Below are 13,773 nucleotides of genomic sequence, written 5' to 3' on the forward strand. Positions count from 1 at the left end.
GTGAAAAAAAATCGGTCCAAAAAAAAATTTTTGGAAGGAAATTATTTCCAACAATTTCTGTAAAGTCAATAAAAAAATGTTTATAACTTGGAATGGAAGCATTTTCAAACCCATGTTTATATAACTTTTTTTCATTCTTACAATGAGTGGAATATGCTCTTTTTTTTAATTGACCGGCCGGTCAATCAAAACGCTCCGATTGGCTGACCAAATCAAACTCCCCACCCTAACCCCCACCGGGCGCAACAGGGATATATAAGAACCACCACAACCAAAGGGAGCTCTCAGCCCTGATGATGCAAACTGCAATGCTTGCAAAACGTCGGCAAAGTGCCCAACACGCATGTGGCATCCATCCGGAAACCCTCTCGGTTAACAATAGCAATGGCCACGAAAACCTCAAGATTGGAATAAAATGCCTTCACGGAAAAGCTATTCTAGGGTCGGTAAACTTATTTACCAAATTCAGGAAGTCCTTGCACGTCCAACTGTGCTCCTTAGCATTTCTAAAACGGTGCTGTGACCATCGAGTAGTACCTAAATGCTTTCAATAAAAAAACCCTTTGCCTACCTCCATCCAGGCAAAAGTTATCCTTCGACAAGCATCTCTACGGTTAGTCAAGGAAAGGAAAGGCAACCAAAAGAAGTATAGCCAGCACCTTCCAAAAGCTTCTTGGATTACACCTCTTGCTTGCTGACTCACTAAAGCCGGAGCTGTGGCAAACGCTGGACCATATTACACACGAACAGGCCGTCCGTTCTGCCGAGGTGAGAAAACAAAAACAAGAGGAGAAATACAAGAAGATCTCTCCACAGACTGGATCCACACTTCCAACACACACAGTGAAGAACCTCAACAGTCACGTCCTGTCCCCATCCAAAGTGTCTCTACTTTCAAAAGGACATAATTTTGCTGTCACCCCCACAAGCATTCCTACAGAAGAAATTATCAGCCAAATTGAGACGGCTATCTTCTGCCTCCCACCCGAAGCAAGCAACGACATTAGACAACGAGCAGTCAATATCCTCCGCAAGGCTAAACCACCCAGCCAAAACATCAGCAGAAAAGAACGCTTGGCACTCCGGAATTTGAAACAGAACAACAACATTCTAATTCTACCGGCAGATAAAGGAAATGTAGTAATGTACAAAGAAGATTATTGTAATAAGATCAATGTTATGCTCTCGGATGGCAGCGTTTATAGAAAACTGAAACGGAACCCAACATCCTCCATAGAGAAAAAAACATCCGTTCTGCTCAAGAATTCAGGCCTCCCTCCTGAAATTATCAAATACCTTATCCCCCGGGAATTGTCGGCTCCCAGATTCTACGGTCTCCCCAAGATTCACAAGGAATCGATTCTCCTTTGCCCTATCGTTAGCAATATCGGGGGACCCTCCTACCAGTTGGCCCGCTACCTCACCAAACCACTTCAAAAACTTACTGGTCACAATGGATCTAACATCAAGAATTCTATTGATTTTGTGAAAAAAATTACAAAGATCAAAACGAAACCCAATGACATCCTGATAAGTTTTGATGTAGTTTCATTGTTCACAAATGTCCCGGTCCAGGATACGTTGGACATTATCAAAAAGTCTAACAAACTGCCGGCCAACTTCGTCCCACTAATAGAACATTGCCTAACCTCGACCTATTTCCAGTTTCAAGGAGAGTTCTTTGAACAAACCTCTGGAGCCGCAATGGGATCCCGTTTCACCCATTATTGCGAACATTTTCATGGAACATCTCGATGGCAAAATTCTGAAAAACGCACCCCTCAAACCTTCCACGTGGTTCCGATACGTAGATAACACATTTGTTATATGGAGCCACGGCAAAGAAACTCTCCCACCCTTCTTCGCTTTTCTCAACGCCCAACACCCAAACATTAAGTTTACAATGGAGGTAGAACAGAAAAACCAAATTCTCTTCCTAGACGTGTTGGTTCGAAGAAACGGAGATGGTACCTTAGGCCATCGGGTTTACCGAAAACCAACCCACACTGACCGATATCTTTACGCAACCTCCCATCACCATCCTTCACAAAAGAATTCAGTTATCAGCTCATTGGTATACAGAGCCCTCACAGTTTCTGAACCAACGTTCCTGGATGAGGAGTTACAACATTTTTATCAGACCTTGATTAGGAATGGGTACAACAGCAAGAACATTAATCAGATAACCAAGAGATTGAAGAACAAGATCTCCAGTCCCAACGACACCGAAAATCTGGATGAAGAAAGAGAAATGAAAATGACGGCTGTCCTTCCGTACCTTCAAGGTACAACAAAGCGCATAGGCAGAATTTTGAGTAAGCATAACATCAGAGTAATCTTCAAACTTCAGAAGAAAATTGCTCAATTACTCCCTAACCCCAAGGATCAAAGACCAAGCCTGGAAACACCAGGTGTGTACAAGATCCTTTGCGTCTGCGGAAAAGTGTACATAGTAGAAACTGGGAGAAAGATCGATACACGGATCAAGGAACACCAGAGGTGTGCCAAATACAGCCACTTTTCACAATCAGCCTTGGCGGAACATTGGATAGAGACTGGACATGCCGTGCAGTATGATAAGCCTACCATGTTGGCCCCGTCACAAGGCTACTTCGCCAGAAATTATCGGGAAGGTCTGGAAATCTTGAAACATCCTGACAACCTCAACCGCGACAAAGGCCTTTAAGTAAATCCTATTTGGCATACCGTTCTCCCGGGTTTTTTTAATTGACCGGCCAGTTAATCAAAACGCTCCGATTGGTTGACCAAGTCAAACTCCCCACTCCAACCTTCACCGGGCGCAACGGGGATATATAAGGACCACCACAATCGAAGGGAACTCAATATCGGAGCTCTCAGCCCTGATGATGCAAGCTGCAATGTTTGCGAAACGTCGGCAAATTGCCCAACACGCACGTCCCCACACGCATCCATCCGGAAACCCTCTCAGTTAACAAATGCTCTTAAAGTTTGGCCAACTATTTCTAAAACACCCTGTATAAATATATACAGGTATATAGGTTTGTATTTTGATCTGTTTTATACGTGCTGCTTTCTGGTTGTGGTGAATTTGGGGTATCATTTGTTGGAAACTCATTAAATATTGACAGTTCTAGCTTTATTTTTAATAATTCTACATTTCCCGATAGATATAACTAGTAGTTCTGGCCATTAAAGCAAAAAAACACTTAGGACAAAGTGAGACGCCAGGTACAGTGTCTTAGTTTGTCCCGCAAAAAATTTCGATATGCCTTTTTGTTGAATTTTGTAATATCTATAGTTCTATGTAAGTACTAAAAAGAGTTCTGGTGTTAAACACTGATTTTACTATTTTTATTTATTTGTATCGTAAAAAATTATATTTATGGGAAAAAAAGTAAGACGTCGATTTTCGAAAGACCCGTCTATTAAGAAATACTTCTAGTATAGTTCTCAGTGTATTAACTCATGTTCAGAAGAGTTCCTACTGTAAACATTAATTGCTTATAAAAAAATTTATATTGTTCGGAAACAGTGTATCTACAGCAATATAAGTAAGATGCTGGAATTTCAAGAGTTGTGTGCGTCAAAAATATTTCTCGTGTAGTTCTGAGTGTATTAACTCATGTTCCAAAGAGTTCTGACTGTAAACATTATTAATTGTTTCAGAATTCTTCGGAACTTCAATTAATACACTGAGAAATACACGAGAAATATTTTTTGGTATTCAGAACTGTCAAAATCCGGCCAGCGTTTCATCTATATTGCCGTAGATACAACTTTTTCAAAGCATAAAATTTTTTTATAAACAATTAATAATGTTTATGGTCAGAACTCTTTGGAAGTCGTTTAAATATGTTGAGAACTACACGAGAAAGATTTTTTGTGCTTAGAACTCTCGAAATTCGTGTAGCGTCTAATGCATATTGCTGTAGATACGCTGTTTTCGAAAAATTGAAATTTTTTTTATAAACAATTAATAATGTTTACAATCAGAATTCTTTAAAAGACGATTAAGTTGAGAACTACACGAAAAGTATTTTTTAATGAACGGGACTTTCAAAAATCGACCATCGTCTTACTTTTGTTCCCATAAATTTTTTACGATAAAAATAAATAAAAATAATAAAATCAGTGTTTAATACTAGAACTCTTTCTAGCATTTACATAAAACTATAGATATATCAAAATCCAACAGAAAGTTATATCAAAATCTTTACTTTTATCTATCAGGAATTGTATAACTATTGAAAATAAAGCCAGAACTATCAAACTAAAATTGTTTTTCTATCATTACATAAAAAATGTTAAACATTACAATTATTTTTACATATACTGAACTTTCCATTTTATGTACAGAAAAACAATTTTAACTTTACGTACCAAGAATGAATTTTTTTATAATTACAAATTACACTCGCACAGAAAAGAGATATACATATAATATTGTAAATTAAACGTTATAGCGAATCATTAAATATTTCTGTTACGTCTCGCAAGAAAATTTTCCGCGCCATCCGTACTAATAATAGCCTAAGTAGAATCTGGAAACATCCTCCGATCAATTAAATGAATCATACATCAATATCATAAATCGATATCGCTCGATTTCAAATCTCATACGGCTTGGCTACATCGCGGTGCCGCTCCCTCGACGCGCAACACCCGCGAACGTCCATCGGCGCGAGACAAACATCGTGCGCGCCGACCTCTCGGCTCGCGACCCCCTCTAATACCGCCAAGCTCCGCGCGTTAGAATTCTATTCATCTTTCCAATTTAATATAAAGTATTAGGAACGGCAAATTTATAATTATCGAAACGTGATCCACTCATGCACGTTTCCTTTGCTGTGCCATGCAACTCTGATCGAAACAACTCTAAAATTGCGGCCAATAAAAATGCCAAACGATTTTGAATCAATTAATCTCTTACAAACGATAATAAAACCTTAACTTTTTATACGTAAAACTACGGCATGTGCTTGACGCTATCGCCTCGCACATTCTCAATTATAATATAATTTCTATTAAATTCTATTAATTTTCTGAGCACTGGATTTTGTGTCGGGGCTTGGTATGCGGTGCCCCCGCGAGTCGCGATTCCCGAAGAAGTGTACAAGCGCTCGCGCGAACTATAGGCGCAAGCCGCGCGGTCGCGGAGCGGGACAGGCTTCTAAGAGCCACACGTTACGAAAAACTATCGCTCCAAATTTTCCGCGAACCTGCGGAATCGTCTCGCGACACCTCTTGCCCATATCCTTGCCTATATAAGGAGCGAAATCGGAGCTCGAAATTCAGATCAGTCTTGTTGGTCGAGCGAGAATCGCTGACATCGGCGACCGCCAACGTGCAGACCTCCAGGTACGATCTCAGCGACGAGTGGGTCTTACTCCTGACGAAGACGTTGGTCTTCGGGGTGGCCCCGGTCGAATCGCCTCTTTCCCTTTCTCTCCTTCCCATCAGAGATCCAGAGGGTTGAACCACACCTAGCATTAGCTAGAGTGTGGTTTCACTTGTTTCTCTCCCTCCCTTTCATCTGAGCATTGGAAAAGACTCGCGAAAGCGACTCTCCGACGTCTCCCCTCTCTCCCTCTCCTACGGCGTTGAAGAAGACTTGCTAACGCGACTCTTCGACACCGTCCTTCTTCCTTTCCTATCCCGTCGAGGAAGACTTGCTAGCGCGACTCCTCGACGCATTCCTCGACCCTGTCTCCCTACCCGGTGACCCAAAATCTTTTCTCGAATAATATCCACCTCTAAGGGGGCGTTCTAACGGGTGTCCACTTCGACCCAGCGGATTCGTCTCTCATAACGTATACTCAATTAATAATTCGTCTCACTAAAATTCGTAGATCATTCACACTGAGCTCTCTCTCTATCGCGTTAAAGTCGTCTCTTCAGTAGACCGGTAAGTCATCGGCTCATTTATACATTCACGTGGCAATCCTTCTCTCATATTAACTTTACCATGTCTCTCTTGAAGCACATATGGGCAAACGTAAGGCGCACCGCGCGTACGCAGGCGGTAGAAAACGTTTTTTTCAAAAAATGATGCGGAAGCTCCACGCATTCGGAGAGTTTGACCCTTCAGCGTTTCCACCCCCACGCTTAAGCCCCCTCACCGGTGGAGGTAGAGGAGGCCTTAAATACCAACTACCAATCAAGGCCGGACTTGAGCGGAAGTGAACCTCCGGAGGAGCCATCAGTTAACGCCTCTACCGTTAGACGCAACGAGCCGGAGACCTCGCGACCAGACCCTGCGGCAGCTTGCAATAATGCGGTTTCGAGTCTCGAGGGGCGCCGGCCTGCACGGAGAACCGCGGATTTTGTTCCAGCGCGTATTGTGACCAGGCCCTTGCCCTTGTCCGTCGCCGCCAGGAAGCCGACTAGGTCTCCCGCAGAGACCCCGGTATCGCGAAGATTACCGACCATTGTGAGGGACATAAAAATTAACCTAATTATAACTAGGGATCGGCACGGAAACATCCGCTTTACCCGCAGTCTACATATGTAACCACCGTTCTACTTCTGTAATCACGAAAATATATATACATATTCAATCTAACAATCACACGCTAGTCACTGTTATTTAACCACACGCCAAGCTCAATCACGCTTGTTACAACTCCAGTTACTTTAATAAAACGCTATTACAGTTTCTAAATTTACTGCTCATTAATCACCTAATAATATATCTTCCCAAAATACCTCCTATTTTCCATATGAGGAATTTGTTGCGTATTCGAGCGTGTTGTCGCACGATTCAGAGCCGCGATTGGTGACAGCTGCCTTAATACCGAAAACTCAAAGACATTTACGTCCCGGATTGCAACATCGCGAATCCGCGGACGTAACAACTGGTGATGGCGCGGTGGGATTAGAAAAATCCAATTGCTAATTACAAATTATAGAATACTATAAAAAAATCACGAAAAATTAATTATCTCAAAATTTATAAAGTTTATTTGCTAAAAACTCTTTTACATTCTCACGACAATATAATAACTAGCAACAGCGTGGTGTAACGTTACATTATTAATCGATAAATTACATTACTAATTAATAAATTTCATTCTTACATTAATGTTACCTCAAATCGAGTCAATGCTGCATGATGATACGACACATACAACAATGTGTGATCCATCTGACGGCACGCGTTATATTCCTTAAAAAACGGTTAAGAAAAATAAAGATACAATATTAACTATGAGTAAAATATACATATATACAATTAAATAAAATTGAGAAGCAGCTATTACTCATCTCCTCTCTCCTTTCAAACCCTCCGCACGATACTTTCCTTTCAATTATTTCGTCGAACTTGACGCACCTGAAAATAAAACAAGCGTTTAATTAAATACATATATTTTCAATTAAGTAATTGCAAATAACTATTCAATATGAGTTCCTCCGAAGACGAGGAGTAATACAATGACCCCATCGATTTTAAAAAGCAAATGAAAGCTCTTAAGAAACGCGAAAAAGAGCTTACGCGAAAAGCCGACAATATAGAAAGCATGATGAAGATATTTACCCAAACTCTCACAGGCAGTAGACCTCCTCCTACTTTTACACCTACCCGGACAGTCCGAACATGTGCCTCCTTCTTTTTGGTCTCCAGGAGCACAGGGAGATATTGCCTCCGCTTCGTCAATGCCAAGTGCATTTACTTTCCCATCCAACACGCCGTACTCGCGATCGTACATAAGAGACGCGCTCGAATTAGTGCCTAAATACGATGGGCACAATATCGCGGTTTGGCAGTTTGCTCGTGCCTTTAAAAAAGCAAAAGAATCAGTCCCCCTTCTCGACAAGGCCCATCTCGTTCGCTCACTAAGAAACAAATTAACAGGACACGCCTACCTTGCTGTGGAGGACGAGGTTCACCTAACAATAGATAGATTTTTAGATACCTGAAGCGCACATTCGGTTTCGGCAGAACTGCTAATTATTATCGCGGTCAACTCAATATTATTCACAAAAAGCCCGCTGAACACATATTAGATTACATCGGGCGTATGAAAGACTTGAGAACCGCGATCACAGAAGGAGATCAAACAAATTTCGATCAATTAACGGAAAGCGAAATAGCTCCAATCTATGCCCTTGCGTTAGAATCTTTTTACGAGGGATTGCCGCGAGAATATCGGGTAAAACTTAGAGCTGAAGGCTATACTAATTTCGCAGATGCTTGTGCTAAAGTAATAATTATTAGCAAAAGATTGGAGAGAGAGAAGGTTAGGGAAAAGCAAGCGCGTGGTTCGCGTACAAATCAAAATCAAAGTAAGAATTCAGCGAACCCGCGAAGCAATAATATTAATAATAATTTTGGTTCTTCTTCTGGAACTCCAGGTAGCACCGAACAGAAAATTTGTAGCTATTGTAAGCGTTTCGGGCACCTGATTAACGAATGTCGTACTCGACAGTACCATATTAAAATAAATAATAATAACACTGGTGACGGGAATAATTATCGCGCTAATCAAAACAGTAACGCTAATAATCCCACGGCACATAAAGCCGGCAATTTTTCGGGAAACCAAACAGAGGCCTCGGCCAACAGGACATCCCGAGGCCCAGGAAATCCTCGTCCCATCCTCGCGGTGAAAGACCGCCCTTCTACGTCATCAGGAATTACACCGGAGATATTCCCTCCGTAGAGTCCCCTTCTTTTCGCGGACCGATCGCCTTCATGGTGGACACCGGAGCACACTCCAATATTATTAAGAAGGGATGCGTTCACGGTGATATCACTATCAATAATCAAGAAATTTTACAATTAACTGGCATAACTGAAAATGCCGTCAGCACGCTAGGCTTTATTGAAGCCCATATATTAAAAACTCCAGTAAAAATTCACGTCGTGTCAGATGAATTTCCAATGACACAACAAGGTATTCTAGGCACGTCATTTTTCAAAGACGCCTGTATCAATTACGCACAAAGAAATCTGACTTGGCGCAATTGCTATTTTCCATTCAAGAAATACGAAATTATTGTCGTACCTCCGCGCACTAACACGGGATTTATAATTCTAACCTCTAACCCGGAAATTAAAACAGGTTATATTCCTCGTCTAAAAATTTGCGAAAGAGTATACGCCGGAGATTCACTTGTAACTTGTATTAATGACAAGGCTTACATACGAATAACTAATAGGCTCGATGACGAGATCGAAGTTCTGATACCTACCCTGCCAATCGAAGAAGTCGCTCAAATTGCTGATAAATTACCGACCTCTACAGAGATCGAAAGTATTCCATGATTAAACTAGAATTCTCCTGAAAATAAAAATCATAAATTATTACAATCCTCTGAAAATAACATAATTAATACCACTACTAAAACAAACAATTGTATTAACAGAACAAATGTTCCTACTAATAATAATGGTGATAACAGCGATACAAATAACACTGGTGATAACGTCGCAAACACTAATACTAATACTAATAATAATGAATCGCTCTCTCTTACCAATCCTCCTAATTTCTACAATGCATCTTTCGAATGCACTCAAAATACTCTACTCCATGCAGAAGCATGCGAGCCCAGACGGGCCCCTTTCACAAAAAAGAAAGCGCGAATGCCCTCATGGGACCTTCTTTTTCTCACGAATCTAGCCCAAGCGGCATCTACTCTAACCCTACGCTGGCACCACAGAGTGCACCAGCTCCCACCCTCGTGCCATGCAGAGCACTCCCACAAGAAAAAGCGATTCATAACATAAATGATAATCAAGCAATTTCTATTATAAATACAAAGGAAATTGCCGTTACCAAAAATAAAAAAATTACGCGTAGAAATATCACCATCACTCAAAGTCGCACGATAAAACCCAACGAAAAATTTGAGAATTCTGAATTAAACAATTTTAAAATAAATCCTGATAGAGTATCTATAATATTACAATCACTTCGACTAGAACATTTGACTTCTCTCGAGCAGGAACACATTGTCACACTAGTTAAAAATAACTCAGATAGATTTTACATACCTAACGACTATCTCGGTCAAACTCATGTAGTAACGCATAAAATAACGACTACGGATGATGTACCGATACACACAAAACAGTATCAATTTCCTCCTATACATAAAGACAAGATAAATCGACAAGTAAACCAACTTCGCTCAAACGACATTATAATACCTTCCAACTCTCCATATAATTCACCTGTTTGGATTGTGCCAAAGAAATCTGATTCAACGGGTAATAAAAGATGGCGAATGGTCATCGATTACAGACGGTTAAACGAAAAAACGATCGGAGACGCATACCCATTACCGAACATCTGCGATATCATGGACCAACTCGGTGGTTCCAAATATATGTCGATACTCGATTTAATTAGCGGGTTCCACCAGATACCCATGGATCCCGCCAATGCGCATAAAACCGCATTTTCGACACCACACGGGCATTATGAGTTCTCGCGAATGCCTTTCGGTTTAAAGAACTACCCAGCCACTTTCCAGCGATTAATGGACCAAGTTTTAACTGGCTTACAAGGGGTCGAATTATTCGTGTACATGGATGATATCGTGGTATACGCGAGCTAGTTACAAGAGCATGAAATAAAAATGAATAAGTTAATGGACCGTCTGCGATCCGCAAATCTAGTACTTCAACCGGATAAATGTGAATTTCTCCGTCGCGAAGTGGCATATCTCGGTCACATAATAGGAGAAAATGGGGTGCGCCCAGACCCGCAAAACATTTCCGCAGTACAGAATTTTCCAGTTCCAAAGAATATAAAGAATGTTCGGCAATTCCTCGGATTGGCCGGCTATTACCGCCGTTTTATTCCGAATTTTTCGAAAATCGCCAATCCGCTATCTAATTTATTAAAGAAAGATGTAGTTTTTAAATGGAACGATATTACGCAAGAAGCGTTTAATACTCTAAAAGAATTATTATGTAAGGAACCAATTTTGCAATATCCGGATTTTAATTGCGCATTTGTTTTTACAACAGACGCATCAAATCTCGCTATCGGTGGAGTACTAAGTCGAGGCGAAATAGGCCACGACCTTTCGATCGCCTACGCGTCAAGAGTGTTAAACTCAGCAGAAAAAAATTACTCTACCATTGAAAAAGAACTCCTTGCTATCACGTACTGCGTAAATCATTTTCGTCCATATCTTTACGGTAGAAAATTCACTCTAGTAACTGATCACCAGCCATTGACCTGGCTGCATCGCGTCAAAGACCCTACGTCTAGGCTCGCGCGATGGCGTTTAAAATTGGAAGAGTATGATTATGATATCGTTTATAAGAAAGGCACAAGTAATAACAACGCGGATGCACTGTCTTGAAATCCCGTTATTCCTAAGCCAATCTTTTATTCCGTAATGCCTATCAGAAAAAAACCGCGATTTGAGTCGCAGATTCATGAAGTTCGCCGCGCATTAAGTACGCTGTTTACCGGCGACGACGATTCTGATGATGAGCGTCCACGAAAAAGGCCTATGTTGAGGTCTGGCTTCGGTGTGGAATTGGGCTCTCCCCCGGATTCTGAAGAATCGGACGCCTCGCTAATTATCTGTGAAGAACAGTCTCATACTAACCAACCGATTCCACCGTCATCTAATTGCGAATTCAGCTTTAATCCAGGGGCATCATTTCAAGAAGAGATGATCCACCTCGAATCATCAGACCAAACGCCCCCACAGCCACTTACGTCTATACCGCGATACAAATTGAGACCGCGAAAGCAGAAAAATATAACCGAGATCTCCAACGTGGACGACGACGCGCGAATTTCAGACTTTGAGGAAACGCCACCTCAACCTGATATCCCACTAGAACCTCCACCTTCCGATTTCGAACCCTCACATAGTGAGCATGAGCATGAACTAGATCTTGAATTATTGTCTATTCCTAACGCCCTGTGTAAAATTCTAGACAATCCGTCATCATTGCTTGAAAGAAACGATCATCTCGTTATATTAACCACTGTCGATACGCGACCACTGTCGATACCTTTTGATAATGGAGCCATCGAACTGCATGATGCAGAGAAATTGCCAACTCTTGACAATTTAATGCTCGGAAGAGCCCGCGTTTATTTGCTGAGTCATTGTAATGACAAACACGTAATTGTCTTAGCTGTAAAAGAACGAAAAACCATTGAGATGGATATTGAAATTTTAAAAGAATGTTTCGCTTCACTTCTCGATGTAATCACTGAATTAAACTTACGGTCAATTAGCGCGAGGAAAACTGAAGTATTGGATTCAACTCCATGGAGACTAGTATAGATACTCGAAACCTTAACAACTGCAGTAGCAGAACAACCTTCATTATTAATATTTGTCACGGCTTAACTACCCCTTTAGTAGAAGATAGAATTAACATAATAAAAGAACACCATGAATCAGCAATTGGTGGACATAAAGGCATCACTAAAACTTACAGACTTATTAGAAAGCGTTATTTTTGGCCTGATATGAAAAATCAAATTCAAAATTTCATTAAACAATGCCTTACTTGCCAAACACGAAAACTTGTCAGACAGAAAACAAGACAACCAATGATGCTGACCGATACACCTGGTCAAGCATTCGACAAAGTCGCTCTTGATATTGTAGGACCCCTTAAAACCACTGATTCAGGCAATACTTATATCCTAACAATGCAAGACCTATTAACTAAATATTCTATCTATGCGCCTCTGTCAAGTATTAGTGCTGAGGCAACAGCAACAGCCTTTATCAATTATTTTATCTGCCGATTTGGTTGTCTACGCAGTATTCTAACAGATCAAGGCCGTAACTTTATGAGTCAAGTAATGAAAAGTATTACAAAAAAGTTTCGAATCCAGCATTTCAGAACCACCGCGTATTATCCTCAATCTAACGGATCGCTCGAAAGATCACATTCCGTGTTAATTGAGTACTTAAAATGCTTCGTACAAAAAGAAAATGAATGGGATATACATATTGAAAGAGCTAGTTTCTCGTACAATACATCTGTGCACGAAGGTACTGGGTATACCCCACACAAATTAATTTTTGCCACACCAGCACGAATTCCATCTAGCTATAATACTGAACCTGCTTAAGAAACTTATTTTCACCAACTTAACAATTTATTTCACGAGATTCGAGGATTACAACAAAAAGCTAAATTAAATCTAGAAAAAGCTAAGCAAAAATCCAAGCAAAATTACGACAAACGTGTTAAACCCGTAACTTTTCAACCTGGTGACAATGTCTTCCTGCTAAATGATTTAAAAACGAGCAAATTTACTTCTGAATATGTTGGGCCTTATCGGGTACTGGAAGTAATAGATCGAAATGTAACCCTTGAGATAAGAAGCGCTACTCGGATAGTGCACTCTAATAAGCTAAAAAAGGCTTATTTAAGCGAATCAGGATGACCAGCCTTTATGTTACAGATAAATTTTATAATTTTCACGGTGATCATCCTGATCAGCCCTATCGATGCACTCATGGGCTATAATTGCAATTGGCCTCACCCAAATGGCATCCTCGTCTCACTACTCGAAATGGACGATTGTAATACGCCCGAGGGGAGGATCATACTCCATGGAATAAACATCGACTTAATCCAATTACCTGAAGACGCTAATGTTAGCGTACTATCTTGCAGAATAGGGTCAGAAAACGTTATCTATGACAGTAGAAATCTACAATATAATAATCCCATCAAAACACACAGATCTTATCTACCGGTTAACTTAAACGAATGCATTCACATGCATAACTATAAACAAGTCACAATTAAAAATATTACCTTTAATGATTTAAAATTAAACGTCGTCA

General features: G+C 40.6%; 1 protein-coding gene across 1 annotated transcript; it reads left to right on the forward strand.

Annotated features, from left to right (window-relative positions):
• Positions 1–541: 541 nt before the first annotated feature.
• LOC120358569 lies at positions 542–2,686 on the forward strand. The gene is made up of 3 exons (XM_039453162.1): positions 542–613; positions 709–1,580; positions 1,666–2,686. Exons 1-3 carry the CDS (start codon positions 542–544, stop codon positions 2,684–2,686), a joined length of 1,965 nt encoding a protein of 654 aa, XP_039309096.1.
• Positions 2,687–13,773: the final 11,087 nt, after the last annotated feature.

This window comes from Solenopsis invicta, chromosome 8, assembly GCF_016802725.1.
Source record: "Solenopsis invicta isolate M01_SB chromosome 8, UNIL_Sinv_3.0, whole genome shotgun sequence".
NCBI classification, from domain to species: domain Eukaryota; kingdom Metazoa; phylum Arthropoda; class Insecta; order Hymenoptera; family Formicidae; genus Solenopsis; species Solenopsis invicta.

Coding starts and splice junctions, on each gene's coding strand:
- LOC120358569 (XM_039453162.1), top strand. CDS start 542: ATGCTTTCAATAAAAAAACCCTTTGCCTACCTCCATCCAGGCAAAAGT. Junction 614..708: donor CTTCGACAAGCATCTCTACG/GTTAGTCAAGGA, acceptor GACTCACTAAAG/CCGGAGCTGTGGCAAACGCT. Junction 1,581..1,665: donor AATGTCCCGGTCCAGGATAC/GTTGGACATTAT, acceptor ACCTATTTCCAG/TTTCAAGGAGAGTTCTTTGA.